Source organism: Micrasema longulum, unplaced genomic scaffold, assembly GCF_059751315.1.
Source record: "Micrasema longulum isolate JH-2025_06_02 unplaced genomic scaffold, ASM5975131v1 h1tg000678l, whole genome shotgun sequence".
In the NCBI taxonomy this organism is placed as follows: domain Eukaryota; kingdom Metazoa; phylum Arthropoda; class Insecta; order Trichoptera; family Brachycentridae; genus Micrasema; species Micrasema longulum.
The window spans coordinates 1,868,663-1,892,064 of record NW_028277874.1 but is presented as its reverse complement, the minus strand read 5'-3'; the positions used below and the strand labels follow the sequence as shown (position 1 = coordinate 1,892,064).

Genomic DNA, 23,402 nt, shown 5'->3' with positions numbered 1-23,402 from the left:
GGTAATTTCTTAATTCCCAAATTAAAAACAACTACTGCACAACATCATTATACTTACAGAGGAATATTATTATTTAATGCAATGAACAAATATAATAAAAAGTACAGTCAGAAATACAATATATTTAAGAAAGAAGTAAAAAAATACATCTATAACTCTTTTTTATGCAACACTGATTGAAAACATGGTTAATATCTTTTTTGTAATTCATGTATGTTATTTAAAAAATATTATTGATTAAAATAAAATAATCAATTGTAAGACGTTACTCCCCATTATGTACACAAGAATTGTTTATTTCTTTTACGTAATGGGAAACGTTAATGTAAATATATGTATTTAATCATTGTAAAAAATTGTATTAAGTTGAAATATTGTATTTTAATTTGTTATTAATAAATAAAAAATATAAAAAAATTTTAAAAATGTTTTAACTTGTCTTTGCTTTTCTTAATTGTACTCTTTCTATTATTTGTTACTGTATTATTATTGTTTTTCGTTATATAATTTGTTTAAATTGGACTTTAAAATGTTCTACATCTCTGTTGTAATATTATGTTCCTAACTCATTCGTTTTTCTAGTCACGGAGGGGATAAAATCAAAATATATGACTTTTTTACAATCCGAATTTAATATCCAAGAGTGGCACTGCAAATTGTGTTTTGATGAATTTTTCACAGAAGAACACAGCGTTTTGATTACACGAAATGACAGCCAGCTTCCCCGACCTCAGCATTCCCCCACATCGCTCTGCATTATCGAGAGAAGATGGTTCTCCATCTGCCCACTCCTCATATTTGCTACCTTTGAGCGCCTTACCTACAAAATAAGATTACAATTACAATAAAATAGATTAATTCTAGAATACGCTGATGTTTTAATGACTGATTTAAGCTGTGAGCAACTCGATAAACTTGAACGACTTTAGAATACATACATTTGGTATATTTTTGGTCTTATGAAATATGACCACATTTCTGACTAATTTAGGCAATTGAAATGGCTCAAAAATAGTTTTGAACTCTCACTGCTGTTCGCTGTATAATTTTTAGCTTATTTTTTTAATGTAAGTCTTGTATAATTTTTAGGTTTAATTATTTTTATAAATCTTAGGTATAAGGAAATTTGTTTTAAAAAAAAAATAGTATTATAAATTTTAGTTAAAGGCAGATTTGCCGTTAATGTTAATAAAATAAATAAAAATAAAATAAACATAGAAGTAGTTGCAATTCAAATAATAATTTTAAAAAAAAATATATTTATTGCAAAATATTTTAAATCTTGACAAAAAACAGCAATGTTCTGAAACTGACCGGTAGTCTAAATATGTGTAGTGATTTTACACTAAGAAAATATTATGTTATATTATAAAAACTAAGTGCCTCAAAAATTAATTTTAAGAAGAAATTTATTTACCGTCAATATTCTTGAAAACTCCGTCAAACTCCTTAAATCCAAGATGCATTATGTTTTTATCTGGTCTCGCTTGTATGGACGCAGCAGGGTGTAATTGAAACATTTGAACCAAAATGTCTGCCTCAAATTTGCTATCGACGTGCGAAAGTAGAGAATTTTCAGTCACACACATTTTTCTTGCGTTCTTCCAGCTTTTAGCTTGCCCGTGAAACTTGTAACATCGGTCGCCATTTTGTGAATAGACATACTCTAAAAAACAAAAGTAACAATTTTGGATATTTGTATTTTATTTTGAAATTAAATGGCAGCGGTGTGGGTAAGAACATGATTTTGAATAAACAATCACCGTTTTGGCATAACAACTTCTGATGACTGTAAGCAAATAGACAAACATATTTTAACCACTAATGTAATTGTAGACGAAGAACTAAAACTAGTAAAAAATTGTAGTCAACATGGACATAATACGAGAATATCAGACAAACACCATATACAACTATCTAAAACAAGACAAGGACAATCAAGACTAATGAACCAGGGACTGAAATTATACAATAAACTACCAGAGAAAACTAAACAAAAGACTCAGACAAACTTTTCAAAAGATGTAAAAAATATTATTTTGAACAACAGAGTATAAATGAAAAATGTATATATTATTTTATGTTATATGAAATTAATAATCCGTAAGGGTTTATAAATAAATTTTCAAAACATTTAAGTTTGTAAGTGAAAATTCTTGATGGAAGTTCATTGTAATTTATTATATAAATAAAACACGAGTGATACTTTAATCCACAAATTTGGAATATCCAGTGACCGGTTTCATCGCTTTCGCGACATCTTCGAGACTGGTTTCTTTATTAAAAAGTTAAATGTATTTATACAGAACAGAGATAAGGATACATAATTCAAAGTTATATGTAAGTAAATTAAATAAAGTTATTTTTATCTTAAGGATCATTATCGACAAATTTTCTATGGGTTAACTAATGAATGGATATAATGTTATTTTAATAAGTTTAAGTATTTTATTTTATTGTTGGTGTCCCATCCTTCGTGAGTGTGCTTTTGTAAATAATGATTTCTGAATTATATTTTCAAATAAAAAAATAAAAAAACTTTTTTAAACCTTACAGTAGTGATAAGTAGTTAGTAGCATGACGCTTTCGGCTTTAACATCGTCGTTCAAACATAAAATGGAAAACCTGCCATTATGACTGAAATCAGGAGATTAAATCATCTTCATCTATCTATCTATCTATCTATATATATTAAAGGCAATATTCAAATGGTTGTCCTCGATGGACTCAATAACTAGCCGACCGATTTACGTGCGGTTATAAGATAAATGTACATCTTTGCCACGAGAAGGTTTAAAGCTCATAAAATCTTCAATTTATTGAGTACAAAAAAAAATAGGGGCGAAAATATTTTTTTATCCATCACCAGGGTTGCGTTCGCCGAGAATGCGGATACGAAAAGAATGGATAAAGGTTATTTTTTGTGTATAAAAAAGCTGGCTTTTAAATGTTTACAAACAACATTCGTTTTTTTATGGATCCTAATCAGATTATTTCATTAAACTAATTCTCTCGGTATATTTGAAAATCTTAATGTAAAATCTATAAAACAACTTTATGTAAAAGCTTTGTTACTATATGCACGTTAACATTATTCAATACCTTCCGTTACAAATACAAGAGTTACTAGATACTCCACTCTGATGCCGCAAAAAAAAAAAAAAAACAACCTACGGTCAAAGAGGATTGGCCTACTACTCGGTTAAAGTGTACAATCTACTTCCATTATCCATAAGGACAATTAGTAAGTTCTCACAATATAAAATTGCTATTAAGAAATGGATAGTGGAGGTGGGTTGCACACGGATCGATGAGTGGATCAAGCCAAATAGTTAAAATGTGTGTACTGTTTATGAAATTTGTTCTATTGGTCTTTACAAATTGGTCAGGTTTTTTATGATTATTTTAGTTTTTTATTGTTTATTATGTTAATGATAATTAGGTTAATTGGATTAATTACGTTTTTTTGTTTTGTTATTATTATGTTAACTTTGTTAAATAGCTAATCTAAGCATGTTTCTCATTTTGTAAAATATTTCCCTCGGCACGGGACACCCACTGAGGGAACATTATTCTGAACTTATAATTAGAAATCAAACACTGATTTGAGTCTACTGAATACTTTATTTTATTTTTACAAATATAAACATATAAAAATAAAACTTCGTGACAATTGTTTCCAGGTCAAGGTCCAATTTCAATAAAGATTTCCAATATTTTAAAACAATATGGAATAAACGTAGCTTTCAAAACAAATAATAATAATGGAGCTATTTTAAAAAACTCAAAAGATAAGATAAATATTTTAAAAAACAACGGTATTTACAAACTTGAATGTAATGACTGTAATGTAGTTTACGTGGGACAAACTGGGCGCTCTTTCTTAACTAGATATTCAGAACACATAAGATCCTTTAAAAATAAAAAACAAGATTCTCAATTTGCCAATCACTTAATTGAAAATAATCATAAAATTCATATCTCAAATAAACCAATCCCATTACACGTTGAAAGCAAAGGGCGTAAACTTAATATACTTGAACAATTAGAAATCAATAAATATCTAAATAATCCTAATTTTAAAATAATAAATGAACAAACCAACCTAATATCTTCACCACCATTAAACATATTTAAATAGACTGTTATTCTTCACTTTGTTCCTTTTTGTACACGCTTATATGACGCGTAATTAATTAATAGATGAATCATGTTACGATTGCATTGATATATTTTGATAAGAAATTCTTAAAAATAGAAATATTGTATGATAATACATTTATGTTTATATAAATTTTCTCATAATATTTCAATCATGTTTTAAAATTAAAATGAACAGCAACCTGTTATAATATTATTGATATTTTTTTCGACAACAATTATCTAAATTTACAAAACTATAAGGCTTCATTAATTATCCCACAATACATACTTGTATGTCAATAAATACTTACTTTGTTATATTTTCCCCGAAATTCAAATATAAATACCTAAATTCCCCATTACCTATTAAACACTTATCCTTACCCTTAACCATCGGTTTTTCCCTCAATTATGATTAATGTACATGCTATAGTTCATAAGATTATTTTTATTTTTCTACTTAAGTACCTTGAATTATATAACTATATAAGGACATTCAATCCAAATAATCTTCACATTCGTTTGAAAATGCCCTAATAAGGCGAAACAATTGTCACGAAGTTTTATTTTTATATGTTTATATTTGTAAAAATAAAATAAAGTATTCAGTAGACTCAAATCAGTGTTTGATTTCTAATTATAAGTTTAAATATGGAGTTCTACAAAATAAACACCAAATCAATCAAAACATTAGTCTGTATAAAAAAAAGAATGCAAACAATGTAAAAGTATTAATAAATAAGAAAGAGAAAATAAAATATTCTGGAATACCATCCTTGGTTGAATAAGAATAGTATTCCCATCCTAATTCTACCACTATGCCTAGGCGTAACTTTATACTAGATTTATAAGAAAGGCCCTATATGTACGACTTATATTTTATTCGTTTTATAAACATATAACGCAATTTATTTTATTTGGATTGTTATTTGTATACTGCACTATTTTTTATATTTTATATTCTTCTACAACAACTGTTGTTTTATCCTAAATAAAAAAAATGAAAATAAAATTTAAATAAATAAAATAATGTTAATTGTACATTGGAGTGTTTGTTGTCAAATGGAAATTCCTTCCAACCAACTAATAAAAAAAAAAGTTACTTTTACAATTTAAGGTACAATATTAAAATAGTTAAGTAAGATGGAGATAACCTTACCAGAAGAGACTCCACGTTAATATTCAAATGCTCTATTATTATATAGGTTCCCTGGTTATAAATATACATATAAACGATACATTTATAAATATATTATATAAGTTCTGCTGCATAGCAAAAAATACAACAGGCGGTTCGAATACCGACATTTGTTTTTAATTCAGACAGGATGAAATAATTTTTACGTGAGCGTAACCAATGTAAAGATTGACACATGTGTAATACGATACAAGATTTGATATATATTTTTTAAATAATAAAGTTATATTTTTTGTAATTATTTTGTAAAGAAATTGATTTGACCATACTGTATTTTAATACAAATTTTTTTATCCTTGCTACGCGGAGAATGCATGTCCGCTAACACAGCAATATTGTGTAAGCGAGAGCACGAAGATAGAACTCATAGCAAGGAAGACAGAGACGCAGTTTTGTGGCCAGTGTTTGTGTCAAACATATTTAGTCAGTTAATAACAGTAATAGAAGACGCGTGCATATAAAATGAGAGGCGTATTTATGATTTTTAATTTAATTTAAAACGGGGCTAAGTTATATATTTATGTTTGGAAATGGTACGTCTTCTTGTTTTTTTCTTGAAATGTCTGAACTTTAGAATATCCCGTCTTTTACTTGTGGTAACACGATGTTACATCACCGCGCGCAAAGGAATTTTTTTCCACAGTATTTTAAGAGTAAATTAAAGATGATTGATTTATTAGTATATTACTAGTAGGATTGACAAAAGATAATGAGTAATATGTATGGCAAAAACAAATACAAAAAAATAGAACAGCGAAAAAATCTTCAATGATTTTATTTAAGAATAGCTTAGTGGAAATAGGATTTGAATTCACAAATAGTTCTTAGATGCAAATAAGGTAAAAATAAAAATTTGTTTTTGTGCTGATTTTAATAAGAGTATTTTCAATACCTTGGTCGTAAGTTTCACAAATCGTGTTGTAGTTTATCGAACTTTGGTATTGCTTGCAAATAAAGTTCCGCACTGAATTGCAATTGTCGGCAAAATACGGTCCTCTTCTGGACATGTAAACACAATCTTCATTCCCAGCAACATCTTTTGGCTCTCCAATGTCCCAGTTCATTTTGATGTTAAATGAAGAAGTTCCTAGAAACATTCACATTGATAATTTTAGTATGTAAGTAATTTTTCAAAACTGGAAAAAAATCGATCATTTGATCGACGTAGGACCTTATGCTGGACTCATTCGTCTTTAGAATCGTATGCGACTTCCGTAATTTGACGAGTGACAGCATTTTTAAACCACCCATACGAATGCAGTCGATTGAAAACCAATCGACTTTATCTCGAGTGCCCCAAAGACATTGACAAGCGAATGCGACATTGTAACTTAAGCTGTCAAACTTCCTTCTAGTAGGAAGCTCGGCAGTTATGTTTGAATGACGAGTAGGTATTTTTGTTGTATTTAACTTAAAATTTACAAAACTGATCAATATTATAATGATGACGTATCAACAAATGTGCAACAAATACAACTGTACTTATTTTTAATCCATTATAAAATGAATTTTCACTAGAAGCATGATTTTAAAATTATTTTATCACTCGTCGTATTTGAGCTATACTCGTATATTATAAAATGTCTTTAAAATCCATTAAATGCATTAAAAAATATTTCTTACAACATGTAGATGTGTGTTATGTCAAAGGCAAATAATAATTATAAATGTTGCAGTGTCTCAGTAAAACATTTTCTTATATTTTTTCATAATATTCCATTTACAAAATATTCAACGGAAGAAGTCTGACAAGAAAAAATAAAAGTTTACGTGTAGCAGGAGAGCCATAGACCATAGATAAATACGGATTCGTTGGTGTTGCCACTTTCTCATTCATCTTTGTTATTAAATTGTCAGAGGGTTTTCAAGAATAGCATTATGATAAAGCAATCGAGATGCTCAATCGACCATTGTCGAGTAGGTGACAAAATGTCATATCTTTCTAGCATAAGGCTCCAGGGGTGATATTCCAAACGCTCGCGGTCGTAATTTTGATAAAAGTTTTTTCTCCAGCCGCGAGAGTGATTGGGAGTATTGGGTCCTGTTAACTTTTATTAATAGGAAATAGCTAGTTTTTATTACGTTATTACATCGCCTGACACTTTTGAAGTTGTACAACCAAAACGAACTGGTTTTTATAGAATATTCAAGTCCACTTTAAAATATTTTAATATATTCTATGCGGTACTTGGGGAGAAATCATGTCAGAGGTGTATGGATATATCAAAATATGATACGAATAAGAGAGGGTCAAAAGAGAAAGTTAATTTGAATAAGAACCAAGTACACATGAGTTCTAATTATATATTACGATGTGAAATATTATAAATAGTGAGATTTATTCATTCGAAATAAATTTTCTTCATCTCTGTTGTAATATGTTAATATGAACAGCTCCCCAGGCAGTTGAATCCAGTCCTTGTCTTAAAAAAATTTGGACAAACTCAAAATATTGTTGACATATAAAATTATTTAGAAATGAGATACACGTATCTTCAGTATTATTACTAGAGCACACATAAGAATATATATATGTGTGCCCTATTTCTAAATTAAATATATATATATATATCACAAACATCTAATTCCTATGTCCTGTAAAACAATATATCCCTCTATTTACATACATTACAGCAGGTAGGCTAAACAACGTTGGGTATTATAATTCCAGTTACCATTTTTTACATTAAATCCCATACGACATTTGCTGCATTTGACACAAATCCCATACTTTAATTGCTACATCGTGTATTTCTTATAGTACTTGATATAGTACTATAAGAAGTACCCATATAACATTTGCTAGATTCGACGGAAACACCATTCACAAATTTTCACATTATAAATCCCATATGACATTTGCTATATTTGACTAAAACCCCACATATTAATTGTCATATTATTTATATTTGTAAATCCCATCTGACATTTGCTATATTAAACTGAAACCCTATATATTACTGTACACACAATTTTGATAATTGACATTTGCTGCATTTGAAACAATCTGATATAAAACATATTATTTGATATAAATACCACAAAATATTTTTGTCACATCAAGTTGTTTTCCTAATACTTAACACCAATCCTATGCGATGTCTTGTTTAGTTTATACTTTAAACAAATATCTCTTAAATGTTCTTCATCTCTGTTGTAATATGTTAATATAAACAGCTCCCCAGGGAGTTGAACCCAGTTCTTGTCTACAAAAATTTGGACAAACTCAAAATATTGTTTATAAATTACCTGGTCCATGAAGAAGTATAGAAATTGAAAAAAAAATATTTTCAGGCGTTGCCTAGTATGTAGGTGAAATAATTCAATTAGATGAATCTCACCAGCATAAATAAAGGTTTCAGCTCTTTAACTTCACAAACATCAACAGATGGAAGAATTGAAGGAATATAGATGTTCAAATATAGGCAGAATGGTGAATGTTACACAGTGTGTAAAGTGGCCACTTAAACCAGCCATTGACCGATCATAATCCCTGTAGATGCCTAGACTTCTATATTACCTTCTCTTAAATGTTCTTCATCTCTGTTGTAATATGTTAATTTAAACAAATATTTATTTATAAGTTCATACGCCTGGAGGGTTTATGTATGAAAGGTATAAAATTACAATTCAACCGTTTCATTACGAAAGTTAATATGCAGGTCCAATAAATAAGTATCCACATAAAAATATATTTTTTAAAGTATAGAATAACATTGTGCTCATATTTATTTCAACAGAGAGGGAAAATATTTTTGAGAAGGGAATATGGAAGTGAAATAAATATAAATATGAATAGCTACCTTTGGAGGAAATCCAGCCAGTCTACAAGCATTTGGACATACTCAAACATTGTGCTTTATAGATATACATAAATAAAGATAAATTATAACAAAAAAGTAGGCAGGTTTATTATTAAATATTTTCAAACAGTTTTAAGCAAAAAAATAAGTAAACAATAGGAATTATTTAAGTGTAGGTAAGCAAAAGTGATTTTAACAGTATTCGAATAATGTAAGTTATTAAGATTTTATCGCCGTAAGAATAAATTTCTCCATACTCGTTTTCGAGCCGGTGTGGTCTGACGATTGGAGAATTTCAACAGAATTGAGAAAGGAGTAATTTAGAAAATAGCTAATTACCATTTAAAGTGCGGAAGTCTCCTTCCATGACAATATCATTGATGCCAATCCATATATCCTGGGTGCTAGGGCCCATGTGTCCTCGTAAGTTGATCAGGTCGGCCTTGGTGTATGGCACAGCCAATTGCGACCCCTCAGCAATGCATGTGACCATGGCGTCTCTCCACCGCCTTTTTTCCGTGTGTTCCTTGTAGAATGCCTCTTCCTTAGGGTCATAGGTGTAGTCATCCCTGAACTTTGGCACTTCCTGACTCTGAACTGGAAAAAATCAACAGACATTTTTTTTGAAAATCTAGGCGACCTGTCGTTCAAAAACGTGGCTTGGAAGAATCATCGCAACGTATTATTTATGATCTAGTGACTTAATGTATACCTGCGTAATATTACATATATGCATTGAGATATGATATATAGAGATGACACTCTATACAAATCCGAGCTAAAAAATCGTCCCCAAAAAAAAAGGAATGACCAGCGGAGGGAGCAAGTGTCATCCGCCGGCACTCAAAATTTATTTATTTATTTGTGTATTTCACAGTTTTAAATGTGCCGAGTTTCTTTGTTTCAGGTCCCGACTAACTAGGAAATTCCTGTGTTTAGGAAGGACCTTCTTTTTTACATGTGTTTTTTTTTATTTCATTAAACGATGCTTAATAAATTCAAAGAATAATAAAAACATCAAAAAAATTCAATATAAATATACTCGTAAATTAGAAAACATGCAGGAAATAATAATAAAAATTGAATCATAAATATAAATTAGAAAATATACCATTAATTGTAAGAAAAGAGACGTAATTATTATAAATTAGAAAACAAACCGACAATAATAAAAATTGAAGCATAAATACAAATTATAAAATATAGCATGAGTAATTAAGAAATTTAGAAATTCAATTAAATGAATTAAATGGTATTCTTAAGTGTTTAATGACTTTTTCGGTTAAAGGGGGAGGATAAAATATTTAAAAATTGACTGATGAATGAAAATATTATCATTAACAGTAGGATAAGAATTTAAAAAAGAAAAAAAATTTGGTTAAATATATGTAATCAGTAAGGGTTTCTAAATAAACATTGAAATATATATGTATAATTTTTTTTTTAATGACCCGAATCTAATTTAATACATTTACAAAAAAATATTTACTGGACTTACGTAGAGAGAAGTCAGAACGTTTGTGAAAACATATTTTATAAAAACAAGAACAAGAAAAGGGATATTTATTATTATAAATTGTAAACTTAATTCACTAGTAGATTTATTTAGTGTTTATTTAGCTCCACACAAAAAAATGTCTGCCTTAAAACAAGTTGTACCTAGTAAGGCAGACTACGCATAATCCAGAGATATCTATTGCCATGAAAAATCTAGTAGATACTGTAATTTTGTAAATAAACTATTATTTTTGTTATAAATTACTTACCATGAATTATAAAAACTAAAATTAAAACCGAAAACAAGCAAAAATCGGAATTCACACGCATTTTAAAAATCAAAGTGAAGCGGTTAAGTTAATAAAAACATCCGTCTAATTAACGACGGTTGATAATATGAATATATTTGTACAAGGTTTGCCTGATAATAATTATCAGTTTCAGAGGAGCACAACAAATGGGTGCTGAGTGAGACGAGCTTATAAGTTGTCCCTGAGTCTGAAACGGCTTCCGTATGTGTACTGGAGGCTTATTCTGTAACAATTTCGTTTTTTAAGTTCGTTCGTTCGTCGTGTATCCATCTCATTCTAACCCAATCAAAATCGTATTTCGCTCTCGTTCCCCCTCATATGATACGAATGAATTTACAAAACGAATTGGGTACAGAATAAGGCCACTGAAAACTCTGCGTCTCACAAAGTACACCGATTTGCTTCATACAAGCTAGACGCCAGAATTTTTGAACAATGCCGTTATGGAAGCATTTCAGGATAATTAGCTTGACAAATGCATGCTGAATTGTTCTGACTAATACATGAGTTTAATTTATAGGTTTCAAGTATAAAGTACAACAACAACAACAACAAACCATTACGCAGTTTCTCCGTAGGGGTAGGCAGAGAGGATAGAACGCCATATCACTATATCTTGGCTTACAGACCTCGCTTCCTCTACATTCATACATCTTCTCATGCACGCACACCGATTATTCCTACTTTTGACATGTCCATCTTCAAGTATTTGATGGACTTGATCGTGCCATGTCTTTCTCGGTCTTCCTCGTTTTCTGCATCCATCAACATTTGCATCGTAGATCCTTTTAGCCGTTCTTACGCTGTCCATTCGCTCTACATGTCCAAACCAACGCAGCACCCCTTTCTTGATTCTGTCAATAATGCAAGTCTCAGCCTTACACACTTCACGGATCTCGACATTTGTGCACCTATCATGAATCGTTTTACCACATATTCGCCTGAGGGATCGCATTTAGACAGCATTCAACCTACTTTCATCATCATTTTTCCAATTCCATACTTCGCTCCTATACATTAGAGTTGGCACTAGAACTCCGTTATGAACTGCTAGTTTAGCCTCCTGCGATAAACATTTGTAAAATAGTAAAAAGTAGATTTTCAATTTATTTTTATTCATAAATTTCATAAAAAGTACATGTTTTTGTAAAATTCTAAACATATCTACTTTTACACATCTAGTAAATGTTATCACTGTAACTCTCCAAAAAAAGAGACTAACTCTTGTGCTTGGAGAGTGACTTACACTGTTTTAGTTGTTTATTTATAAGAGTTTATATAATTTTAAATAAGAGTACATGAGAAAGAAAAATAAAAACAAAGGATATATAAAGAGAAAACATCAAACAATAATACATTCATACTAATTAAAATTTAATTTTGTTTTTACTCGAGTTCAAAAAATTTCTTTAGATGAACTTTAAATTTATTTATTTATAAATTATTTTTAATAGTTTTTAGTTCACTAGGAAGATTATTGTAATTTTTTAAACCTTTGATGACAAAGCTATTTTGACCATGACTTGTATGGAATTTAGGAATTTTAATATTATGTTGGTATCTGGATGACTTATTCATTTTAAATTCTTCTATTTTGCTTTTTCATATATTTGAATACTCGTAATATATTTTATTTTATATAGAGTGTCTACTGTATGAACCTTAAATTTTTTGTATAGCCTTTCCGTATTGAATTTTGAGGGTTTCTTTAAAATTACTTTGACAATTAATATTTGTACTTTTTTAAGAGGGTTTAATATATTGGCATATGCATCACCCCATCCTACAATACCATATTGAAACAAATATTGTACAATTGAGTTATAAGCTATTTTTAAATTATTGATTTTTAAAATATTCCTTAATCTAATAAATATGTAAATATTTCAGTGCACCGTTCACCCTGTTCCCGGCACTCACCCTCCTCTTAATATCTTTCTCGATCTTTCAGTATAAAGTAATAATAATTATACTAATATAAGTACTGCTTGAATTTTTATAATAAAAACATGTCTAAAATTCATAATTTTATGAAGCTTTATAATAAAACGGTATTCAAATGTTACGTATTTAAAAAAACCTTATTCCATAAAAATATATGCCGGTAAGATTTATCGTTTCCTATACATCAGCCCTATAATTTAAAAACAATAGAAATTTCGAACCTAATTATGGTATCTAAAACTAATTAGAATTCAACGATGATTTTAAAAAAACCTTATATTTTTGGAAAAGCTAACCCTTGTTTCCTTTGATGTAGTTAATTTATTCACTAATGTCCCTACATAAGAATTAAAAATAGCTCTCACAGTTTTTATGTATAAAAAAAGAATCAGCCTTATTATGAAAAACCTTATTAAAAACATGTTTGGACCTAAACTTTTTCGATTTTAATAATACATTTTATCTCCAAAAAACGGGTCTAGTGATAGGAAGCCCAATCTCTTCGGATTTTTTATTGATTACTAAAGAATCCATAACAAAATTAAAATCATTGAACTATGCAAAATTTTATCGCCGCTATGTCGACGATATTTTTACTATGCGGTCGGGCAGCCAAAAAAAATAGATAAGACGACAGAAAAAGTCACTGGTAAAAATTATTAATGAGAGAAGAGTAAAACTATGTTAGTATTTTTATTATTATAGCTTTGTTTAAAATATTATTTTATACAATAATATGCAACAGTTAAATACTAATTAGGTGAAATTTATCTCGTATAGATTTCTAAAATAAATCAACGCACAAGTTTCTAAACTGACAAGAGGCAATGAAAGCGATAAAGTTAAATTCTACCAAAATTAAGGTTATTCAAACTAAAAGTTTTAAAAGTTATTATATTTTGGTAAAAAAAATATTTGTGTAAAACCGGTAGAAAAACCCTTGGCCTTTAAAACGGTTTTCAATCGGGAACGGAACATTGGGGGGATTTTAGGGGTGAGAATGATGCTTTGGTTTCAATCCATACATCTTCATAGATCTTCACATCTGCATATAATTTGCATCCCCTAGGATTAATTAAGTTAATTTTTTTTATATGCGCATCTGGCAGAGACCTGGGACTGCGTGTAAATGGTGGACTTTTGGATCCTCCGAATGCAATGTTTCGTAGTCCCTGGGCTAGAACCTAGAGTGAAAAACTAATCACTTAACTTTCGTGAAAGAAATGAGCAAGTGTGCCCTACGTGCCATAAACATATAGCCTACAAGGATATGATAATAATGGAGAGAAAATAAAAGAAATAATATGCATCAGTAATTTATTTTACAAAGAGCATATGATAATATTCCTACAGCGGAAGGTTCCTCTCTAGATGCTTCTCGCATATGAACAAACGTCTCTGGCTACATAAAACCTTACTGAGTTCGCCTGTCCTAAGCATGCTTCCGCAAATTTCTTCATTCTGCATTTCTGGTTGACCTGGAGCCCAGTTTTCATAGCCAGCGTTATCTAGCGTGTAACCTGAATAGAAAACAATCAATTTCATACATTGTTTCAAACCAGAAAGTGAAGAGATGAAGGTATTTCTTCAAAAAAATGCTAAGTAAAAAAACGTATCTAAAATTTAACAGTGTTGCAATTTCTGAAATTTTACAGAGATCCGTTTTTAATTTGCGTGAAAATAAACATACAAAAATTCTAGATAGGTAGACCTCAACTATAAAAAATCGCGAAAGCTCTCCTAGTTGAGATTAAATAAATTGAGGGCAACAATCATACAGCTCTTGATATAGCTAAATACAGCAAGTGATCGGGTAAATGCATTGTGGCAGCTATCAGGAAATGAAGAGGCTGGTAGGTGACAGAGATGAGAGAAGGGATCAAGAGCTTGGCGCGGACTAATCCTTGGATTGTAACCCAGAAGAATAGAATCTAAATTTACTATTTGTTAAGAGCAGCTGCTATAATTATCTAAATAGCAATTTCAAGTTGCTCAAAATTAGCCAAATAAGGAAAATCAACGTCGATTCCGAATTACACCCTTAACAAATCCTTTTAAACAAAGTGTACATTTTGATAAAACGACGCCAACAGGTATTTGATTGAGCGTTGATTATTTTTTATGATATGTATCTCTTAACCCAAATAATAACGAGGCCTAAATGTTGTATGTATCCGCACTTCCATACACCCTTCTTTTTAAGAAGGTTTACATTCTCTTTTGATAAATATGACAGATAATGTCAACCTTGATGAAATTCTGATAAAGTTTGGATTCGGACATGCTAAAAATTAAACTAATACATCTACAATCGTTAGCTTAAATTTTGGTGACGGCGTGCCTGAATAAGATCCACTCTCGTGGACCTCCATTTACACCTTATGAGCCCCAATTTTTCTTTTTTCTTTGACATGGACTCCTGACAAGTTGGAGTCGACTCTTACGGGTCGTTATAGACCCCAGTGATTGGGTCAACATGAAATATTTGTTAATAAGGTGGTATTATTCTGCCATTATTTATTATTTCATTGTCTCTGAACTGGCACCTGAAACGAAATACCACATTACCTTCCTGTAACACATGATCGAGATACACTGCAGTGACTCTCTAGCAGCCGTAGCTTTGAACGTTTTGGAGCCTGGAAACTTGTATCGTTATAATTGTAATAATTTAAAATAATATATTTGAACATACCGTCAATAGTTCTAAAGTTTCCCTGAGAAAATTTGTATCCAATATGCAGCGCGCCTTTATCAAAGTTTCCGTTGATCGATGTCTCTGGATAATGGTTTGCTAAATTGACTAATATTTCTGCTTCTCTGTTACTGTTAATAACAACAAGGTGGGCATTTTCATCTATACATGTCTTCCTTGCGGAGTTCCAATCTTTAGGAATCTTGTGGAACTTATAGCAACGATCGGCCATGCTAATATACACGTAGGCTGTAATAATATGAACAAAACGTATTCATTTTATTTAACATCTGCGACTTAAAAGGCTTATTTCAAAATTAAAACTTCATAAATAATAGTATACATAAGAGAAAAATCAAATAAACAGAAGGAAATAAAAATAGATTATATATATCTTAACAGCCAAAAGTAAAAAAGTAGGAAATTTTTAATTAATTAAATGAATTAAATATTTCTATATCTACGCAAATAACAATTAATAATGCATAATACATATTATCATCCAAGATAGAAACATGTTTATTTATTTTTTTGTGTTAAATTCCTAGTTTATATAAGTCAAAGTAGGTAATTTTTTATCTATATCTAGAAATGTGGCTAGTAAAATTATTTGATTTATTCTGAATGAAATTAATTGGTAGAATTCCATTTTAATTGTTGTAAAGGTTTCCAAAATGAAACATTGTTATTGGATTAAATTCTACTCATTAGAGCATCAATAAATTATTTTAAAAAAAATATTTTTATAAAAATACAGTATTGATAATGTCCTAACAATACAAAACGCGTTACATTGCACACTCTTGCATACATATATTTAAATACCTTTTTTTATTTTAAATACCTTACCAACAATTATAAATTTTTTGTTATATACAATAAATAATTTTTCAAAGTCAAATAAAATAAAAACTTGCAGCCTATACAATATATGTTATAAAAACTAGAGAAAGAAAAATGTAAAAATAAATCTGGAAATTGAAATTAATCTTGTGATAAAATCAGTTCATGAAATTATATCAACAGGTATTTTTTTACCAAATCGCAACATTTTTGGAACGTACAAGTTATTAATTTATTCATTCATAAATAAGTGCTGTATTTACATTAATTTATTGAGACATAAGACTCAACTTCTCACTCAACAGCCTTTGAAGAACCATTCACATTTTATAATTTATTGATACATCTCGATCTCGCCAAATCTTCTCCAAACAGTTCATTGCTTCTTTGGCCATTTGAATCCTGCGACTAATCTCAGGTCTGCAACTGCCGTTGTTGGAGATAAGCGAGCCGAGGTATACAAAGTCATATATCAGTTCAAGGTCTTGCATCTGTCTTGTCCTTAGGAGACGGCCAGCTCTGTCTACAATCATTAGCTTTGTCTTAATTTTATTTACTTTCAGACCCAGAGCCTCACTCTCCAACTCTATCGTTTATGTAATGGTGTATTTGTAACTTTTGTATAATGTAAAATGCATAGAAAAAAAATTTAAAAAAAATAAAAATCGCTGGATAAAGTGATTCTACCTCGATCCCCATTTTCACATGCAGAATTGTAATCTTTCCTACAAATGTATCCCGCAAGACTGTCACACTTTTCAACTTTGAGGAATCCTTGTTTAATCATTTGTACACAGTGGAATTCATCATAACTTTTAGGTTCACCGATATCCCAATTCACGAACGATTCTGAAACAAATTGCAATAAATTAAATTTTAATGATTTTGAAAGCTGTTTTAAATAAATACCAGATAAATAAAACCAAACGTACAATAAAATAACTACAAAATATTTTTTATTTTTCAAAAAAAGGAGAATTTAAATACATGCAGCGCATTTATAAAATGGTCACTTTAAACTTACCACTAAACGCTTATTACATCTGTTAATGTCAGACTTTCACAACAGAGTCAAAGGAGATCACCCAGGTCGGGATAATTTTTATTTTCCCGGCTAACAAATATAAACAACAAATTTACCTGTGATATAGACATTTTTAATACGACAATTATCCATTTTAAAACGTTCTTAAATGCACTGTTTGAAACTAATTATTATGATGTAATAAAACTTTCTTTTTCGTACAATTTTTTCTCTGTTTTTGATGTGTATTATTATTTGTTATTATCTTTTTCTGAAATAAATGTATCAAATGTTTTTGGGTACAAGATATTATGTTATTATCTTATATATACTTACTGTAAACTAATTTTTATTGTTTGTTTTTAACAATAATTTGTTAATACCATTTTTTTATACGTGTAAGTATATGTAAATACATATATATTTTTGTTTAAATTCTTTACAAGTTATTTACAATTTGATTTTTAATTCAATTACTTTTCTTATATCCATCTATATTTTTTTCTTTTTTACTATGTAAAGTTTCACTTTTTATTTTGCATGGCAGTATGCTTTTTATTGTTCCTACATGTACACAAAAAAGCGTTGTTTATCTTTTAAATTATTACTTACTATGTTTGTACTTACCTGTAATTTTTTTGTAAATGCCCCTTGGGCGTATTGTAAAGTTAAATAAATAAATAAATAAACGTATTATTTAAATAGAACTTAGCATTATAAACATTTTTTATCAACATACCAAAGTTCTAAGTCAATTCTCTAAGATTATATTTAGGTTTGAACATTTAGCCTCAAAGTATCACTCAGCATAAAGTGGTGTAATAGTAGTTAACTCTTGTGTAGCTAAGATGTCACATTAGTCGACGTACGATAAAAGACTTGATATATCTCTCTTATTTTTTAAATGATGAATTCACATTTTTTTAATCTACAAATGGACATTTTCATACCCCATTTGAAAAGAAAAAAATTGTTTAACTATGCAGGATGTTAATACAAAAATTATTTATCCTTGCTACGTGAAGAATTAATGTCCGCTAATTCAGCAACACATCTATACATAATATACCTATGAGAGAGCACGAAGATATGTCATAACAATGACGACAAAAACGCTTTTCTGCGGCAGGTGTTGTCTAAAACAAATTCAGTCTTCAGTCGGTTGATGACAGTGATAGGGGACGCACGGGCGTAACATGAGCAGCGTATTTGTGATGTTTATTCGCATAAATTATGGAAAAATAATTATTCAACAGTTTTTTTTCTTTTTTCAAATGTTTGAACTTTAGAAAATTCTGTATTTTACTAGTGGTAACACGATGTTACATAATCACGCGCAAAATGATTATTTACCACAGTCTTTTAAGAGTTAATTGCGTTTTAGTCTCACGCGCATTATAAAAAGGCTCAGGGGAAAAAATCACTGTATTAAATATTTGAATTTTATCCTGTATAATTTTCCTGGTCTAACAAATATATCTACTAACCCTTCAGAAGGAATGTTTATGGCAGGCAGGTGCCTTGCACACCCCATGTACCATATTGTACACATCACACGGGAGCAGCAGCCGAAAGTTCTTCTGCCATTATGGCAGGAGCAAGAATAGTGCGCAACAGCTTGTCTGCCTGCCACTTTTTTTCATCCGGACTAGAACATTATTACGAGAGATATAATAATAATTAGATTTCATTCCACAAATTTAATAGATGTTTTGAGTTTGAATGTTATCTTGCAGAATTGACTTAGAACTTAAGTCTAATAATAAAAAGAGATAATAATATAACATTTTATTAAGATAACCGACACTTTCAAAATTAGCCCAAAAATGTATGGAGGCTGGGTGATCTCTTTTATAAAAAAAAAGTTTATACAACGATTTTAGAGAAAACTACAAAAGTAGCATCAATTCACCTAAGCTGGTTATAGCTATTATTAATTTGTGAATTGTCTTCTTTCTTATTTAAAAATATATATTTAAAAAAAGTAACTATCATTTATCAAAGAACGTGTAAAATGCTTATAGCTAATTGTATTTACTAAATTTTCTAGTGTATTTATCAAATTTGAATATAAAAATATCCGTTCCTTGTCTAAAAACATGTAGGTTTCATTTAATGAGTTTTAAAGTAAAAAAATCTAAATAAAAAACTGTTCTTTGTCAAAGCACATGTAAAATGTGCGTGGTAAAATTTGATCTCTTAATTTTACACAGTATTAAACTATAAAACATAAAAAAAATGTTATTTGTCAAAAAAACATTTAAATTGTATAAAATATATTTTATGTACCGAGTATTTATGATTATTATTTTTTTTAATGTTGACTGTCGAGGAACACGCGAAACATATAAATTCTATTTTATTTACTGTATTTTATAGTATTAAATCGTTTTTTGCCGAGGAACATTTAAATTGAAAAAATATGTAATAAAATAACCACAAAGTTAGTGCTTCAAATATAAACTTTATATGAAAAAAAATGTTCTATGTACTGAATTATATACTATCTACATACGTACTTATAACTAATTTACATGAAAAAAATACGAATTAAAAAAAGTTCTTTGCTTAAAAAACATGCACAATGTATTCCTTTGCATGGATTTTCCCAGTAAGGAATTATAACCTAATAAATTGTGTATTTTTTATCAGTTAAATACTAAATAAATAAAAAATAAATTACCATCAGTAGAATTAAACTTTCCTTTGTTGGCTAGTTTTCTTATGCTAGATTCAATCCAAATGCTTGGTCCAGTTATGTAACTTCTGAGGGTTTCGTGGTCTCTCATGCTTAATGGAATAGCTAGTCTAGATCCTTCTCCTCGACATATTGAAATGGCTCCACCCCATTTTCTTCTGATTATGTGTTCTTTGAAAAATGCGTCTTCTTCTGCGTCGTAAGTATAGTCATCTCTAAATGTTGGAATACGTTGCGAAATTGCTATAAAAATTATGTATGCACATTTCAATTTCAATTTCCTTTTCATATAAGGTTCGTAGAATCTCCTATAAAAGCCGATTAATTATGCTAATATAATTCAAATTTACTATTCAACAATAAAAAATATAAATTCGTTACTATGATGTTTTGTCTTTTAAATATTTCGTAATTTTATAATTCTATTTTCTAGACACCGTTTATTTGACCTTTAACATATTATCTGTTCAGTGTTTAACATACTCTGTGAAAAAAACCCGCGAGTCAGCGAGTGGTAACCTGAGGTTAGGAAATGATCGCCTGATAATCACTGCCCCTTTTCATCACATTAAAAGTATGTGTGTCTTGCTTAGTGATTTAATTAGATTACATATTTTTCTCTCAAATGAATGTTTTATATATTTGTCTTAGGGTACACGATATTTACTCGTTTTCGGAGATGCTGGTGGACAAAATATTTCATTTGAAACAATTAATACAAAATTAAAAAATACATAAAAATACTATTATCTTAAAAAAAACTATGGAATTCAAAAACGTAGTTTGATGAATTATCGACTTTTTTTGGGTGGTGAACTGTGGTTTTAATTCCAACTGCACCACACCACTGTAATGGTCAGTAGTAGAGAACAGCAGATACAGTGGGGTTAATTGTTTTAGCAAAAATGTGGTCGATACAAGTTTCTGCCTCACGTGTCACTCTTGTCGGTACATTACTATCGGATTCAAGGAATATGGATGTTCAAACATAGCAGAATGGTACATACATGCACAATGTTTCATGGTGTGCAAAGTGGCTACTTAAACCACACAGTGATTTGTGATATGTTTAATTTGTTCAAATATTCTTGGTACGATAGGACATTGCTGCAAACCAATCCCCTGGATTGAGACTACGAAGGAGACTCTCATGGCGTATAATGCGGCCGAGGATCTCGTCATTAGTGATATGATTTCACGAGGAAATTCCCCAGGAGCTGGAAAGATGTGACATTTTGTCACCACTCGACAATTTCGATTGCTTTGTTATAATGCTATTCTTGAAAACCCTCCGGCAATGTAATTACAAAGACGACTGAGAAAGTGGCATTACTAAAAAAAAACGTATTCATCTATAGATCTCCTGCCATACGTAAACTTTTATTGTTTCTTGTCAGACTTCTTCCGTTGAATATTTTGTGTATGGAATATTATGAAAAAAATAAAAGAAAATGTTTTACTAAGACACTGCAACATTGATACTTATTATTTGCTTTTGACATAACACACATCTGCATGTTATTAGCAATATTTTATACTCATTTAATTGATTGAAAAAACATACTGTATTATATATATCTCAAATACGTATTTTGACATTGATGAGCGATAAAATAATTTTGAAATCATGTTTCTAGTGAAACTTTATTTAATAATGGATTAAAAATAAGTACAATTATATATTTGCTGCACATTTTTTGATACGCCATCATCATAACATGTGTTGTAAATTTTAAGTTAAAATACAACAAAAATATCTACTCGTCATTCAAACATGATGCCGAGCGTTTTATAAGAAGGAAGTTTGACAGCTGTAGTTACGATGTCGCATTAGATTGTCAATGTCGAGTGCTTTGGGGCACTGGGGATTGGTTTTCAATCGACTGCATTCGTATGGGTGGTTCAAGAATGCTGTCACTCGTCGAATTACGGAAGTCGCATACGATTCTAAAGCCGAATGAGTCCAGAATGAGGCCCCAGACCAATGTCATCAAAAACCTTATATCTATTATTTATCCGTGAGTTTTTACACCCTCTCTATGACACATATTTTCTCTGATTTCATTTATTGCGCACTGTATAATACATCCATAAAAGACGAGCATCCCTGTCTAACTCCTTGTCTTATAATATTAAAAATATAAGACATAAGATAATTTTTACCAGTTATCTGGTTTCGTCGTGACTGACATCGGCTGACACAAGTAAAAAAAATACTAACATTGCATATTACGAATAATTTTAAATATATTCTGTTCATGCACTACATTCTAAAATATTTTCTAGTAGAACAAAAAGAGAAGTCGACTGCCGCATATACCAAGCAAGGCTTGCGTTTAACAAAGATTTTTGAGTCAAATAATATCAATCTAAAACTCCGCAAGCAACTTGCCAGGACATATGTATGGAGCATATTGATGTACGGTTATGAGACATGGTGCCTTACCGAAAGAGATAAAAAAAAGACTAGAGGCCTCCGAGATGTGGTGCTACAGAAAAATATTAGGAATTTGCTGGAGAGACCACATCACTAATGGCGAGGTTCTCAACAGAATCGAAGAAGGTAGGCGCCTTATCAAAACCATCTCAGAGAGGCGAGCCCGATGGATTGGCCACATTATGCGCCATGAGGGTCTCCTGCACGACATCATAGAGGGAATGGCTGAGGGGACAAATTATAGAGGGCGCTCCCGACGGGAATATTTGGAGCAAGTGTGCGAAGATTTTAACTGCGCCTCATATGCCGAGCTGAAGAGGGCTGCAGAAAACAGAGACCAATGGAGGACGAGATGCAGAACTTTGCTGCAAACCAATCCCCACTATTGAGACTGCAAAGAATAAGAAGGTACAAAAGTATTATCTCACCTATTTGAAAAACTATTAGTAAACACAATAATAAATATAAGTATTGAATAAACGAGCACATTTTAAACATTAAAATCAACCAAATCTTGGTAAATACGTATGTTACAATTATTTTTATACGACAATAAAAGATAAAATTATTTATAAACAAGTTTTAATCATTTCGTCTTGGCAAAACCCAACATAAAGTTATCGACATTCAAGTCAGAGAAGGCCAACTAACTTCGGTCTTGACTTATTGTTTATAATATTCTATTATCAAACCATGCATTTTTATATTGAAAAAAAGCTGGACTTGGAATGCCCAAATGCCGACTGACAAATAATCAGACAACTGTGGCTCAATCACAAATAACTATCGACGCGATAACAATTTCTCAC

The 23,402-nt window shown here is 30.1% G+C and overlaps 1 protein-coding gene across 3 annotated transcripts; it reads right to left on the bottom strand.

Moving 5' to 3' along the window:
* Window positions 1-505: 505 nt before the first annotated feature.
* Window positions 506-23,170, bottom strand: LOC148279727 (macrophage mannose receptor 1-like). Of its 3 annotated transcripts, XM_088229501.1 has the most exons (6): window positions 23,022-23,169; window positions 20,142-20,399; window positions 9,484-9,741; window positions 6,234-6,428; window positions 1,418-1,666; window positions 506-820 (listed from the first exon to the last, which is right to left on the bottom strand). In XM_088229501.1, exons 1-6 carry the CDS (start codon window positions 23,089-23,091, stop codon window positions 618-620), a joined length of 1,233 nt encoding a protein of 410 aa, XP_088085627.1. In that variant the 5' UTR covers window positions 23,092-23,169; the 3' UTR covers window positions 506-617. The 3 variants fall into 3 exon arrangements, with proteins under 3 accessions (XP_088085627.1, XP_088085628.1, XP_088085629.1); XM_088229502.1 differs by lacking the exons at window positions 20,142-20,399; window positions 23,022-23,169 and adding an exon at window positions 10,911-11,164 and having other exon boundaries at window positions 510-820; XM_088229503.1 differs by lacking the exons at window positions 506-820; window positions 1,418-1,666; window positions 6,234-6,428; window positions 9,484-9,741 and adding exons at window positions 14,202-14,416; window positions 15,592-15,840; window positions 17,122-17,283 and having other exon boundaries at window positions 23,022-23,170.
* Between the last annotated feature and the right edge of the window lie 232 nt (window positions 23,171-23,402).

Excerpts from the sequence above, each read along its gene's own strand:
- LOC148279727 (XM_088229501.1), bottom strand. The coding sequence starts at position 23,091 with ATGTTTAAAATGTGCTCGTTTATTCAATACTTATATTTATTATTGTGT. Across the intron at positions 20,400-23,021 it reads ACTAATAGTTTTTCAAATAG|CAATTTCGCAACGTATTCCA; the intron begins GTGAGATAATAC and ends TAATTTTTATAG. Across the intron at positions 6,429-9,483 it reads AGACTTCCGCACTTTAAATG|GAACTTCTTCATTTAACATC; the intron begins GTAATTAGCTAT and ends GAATGTTTCTAG.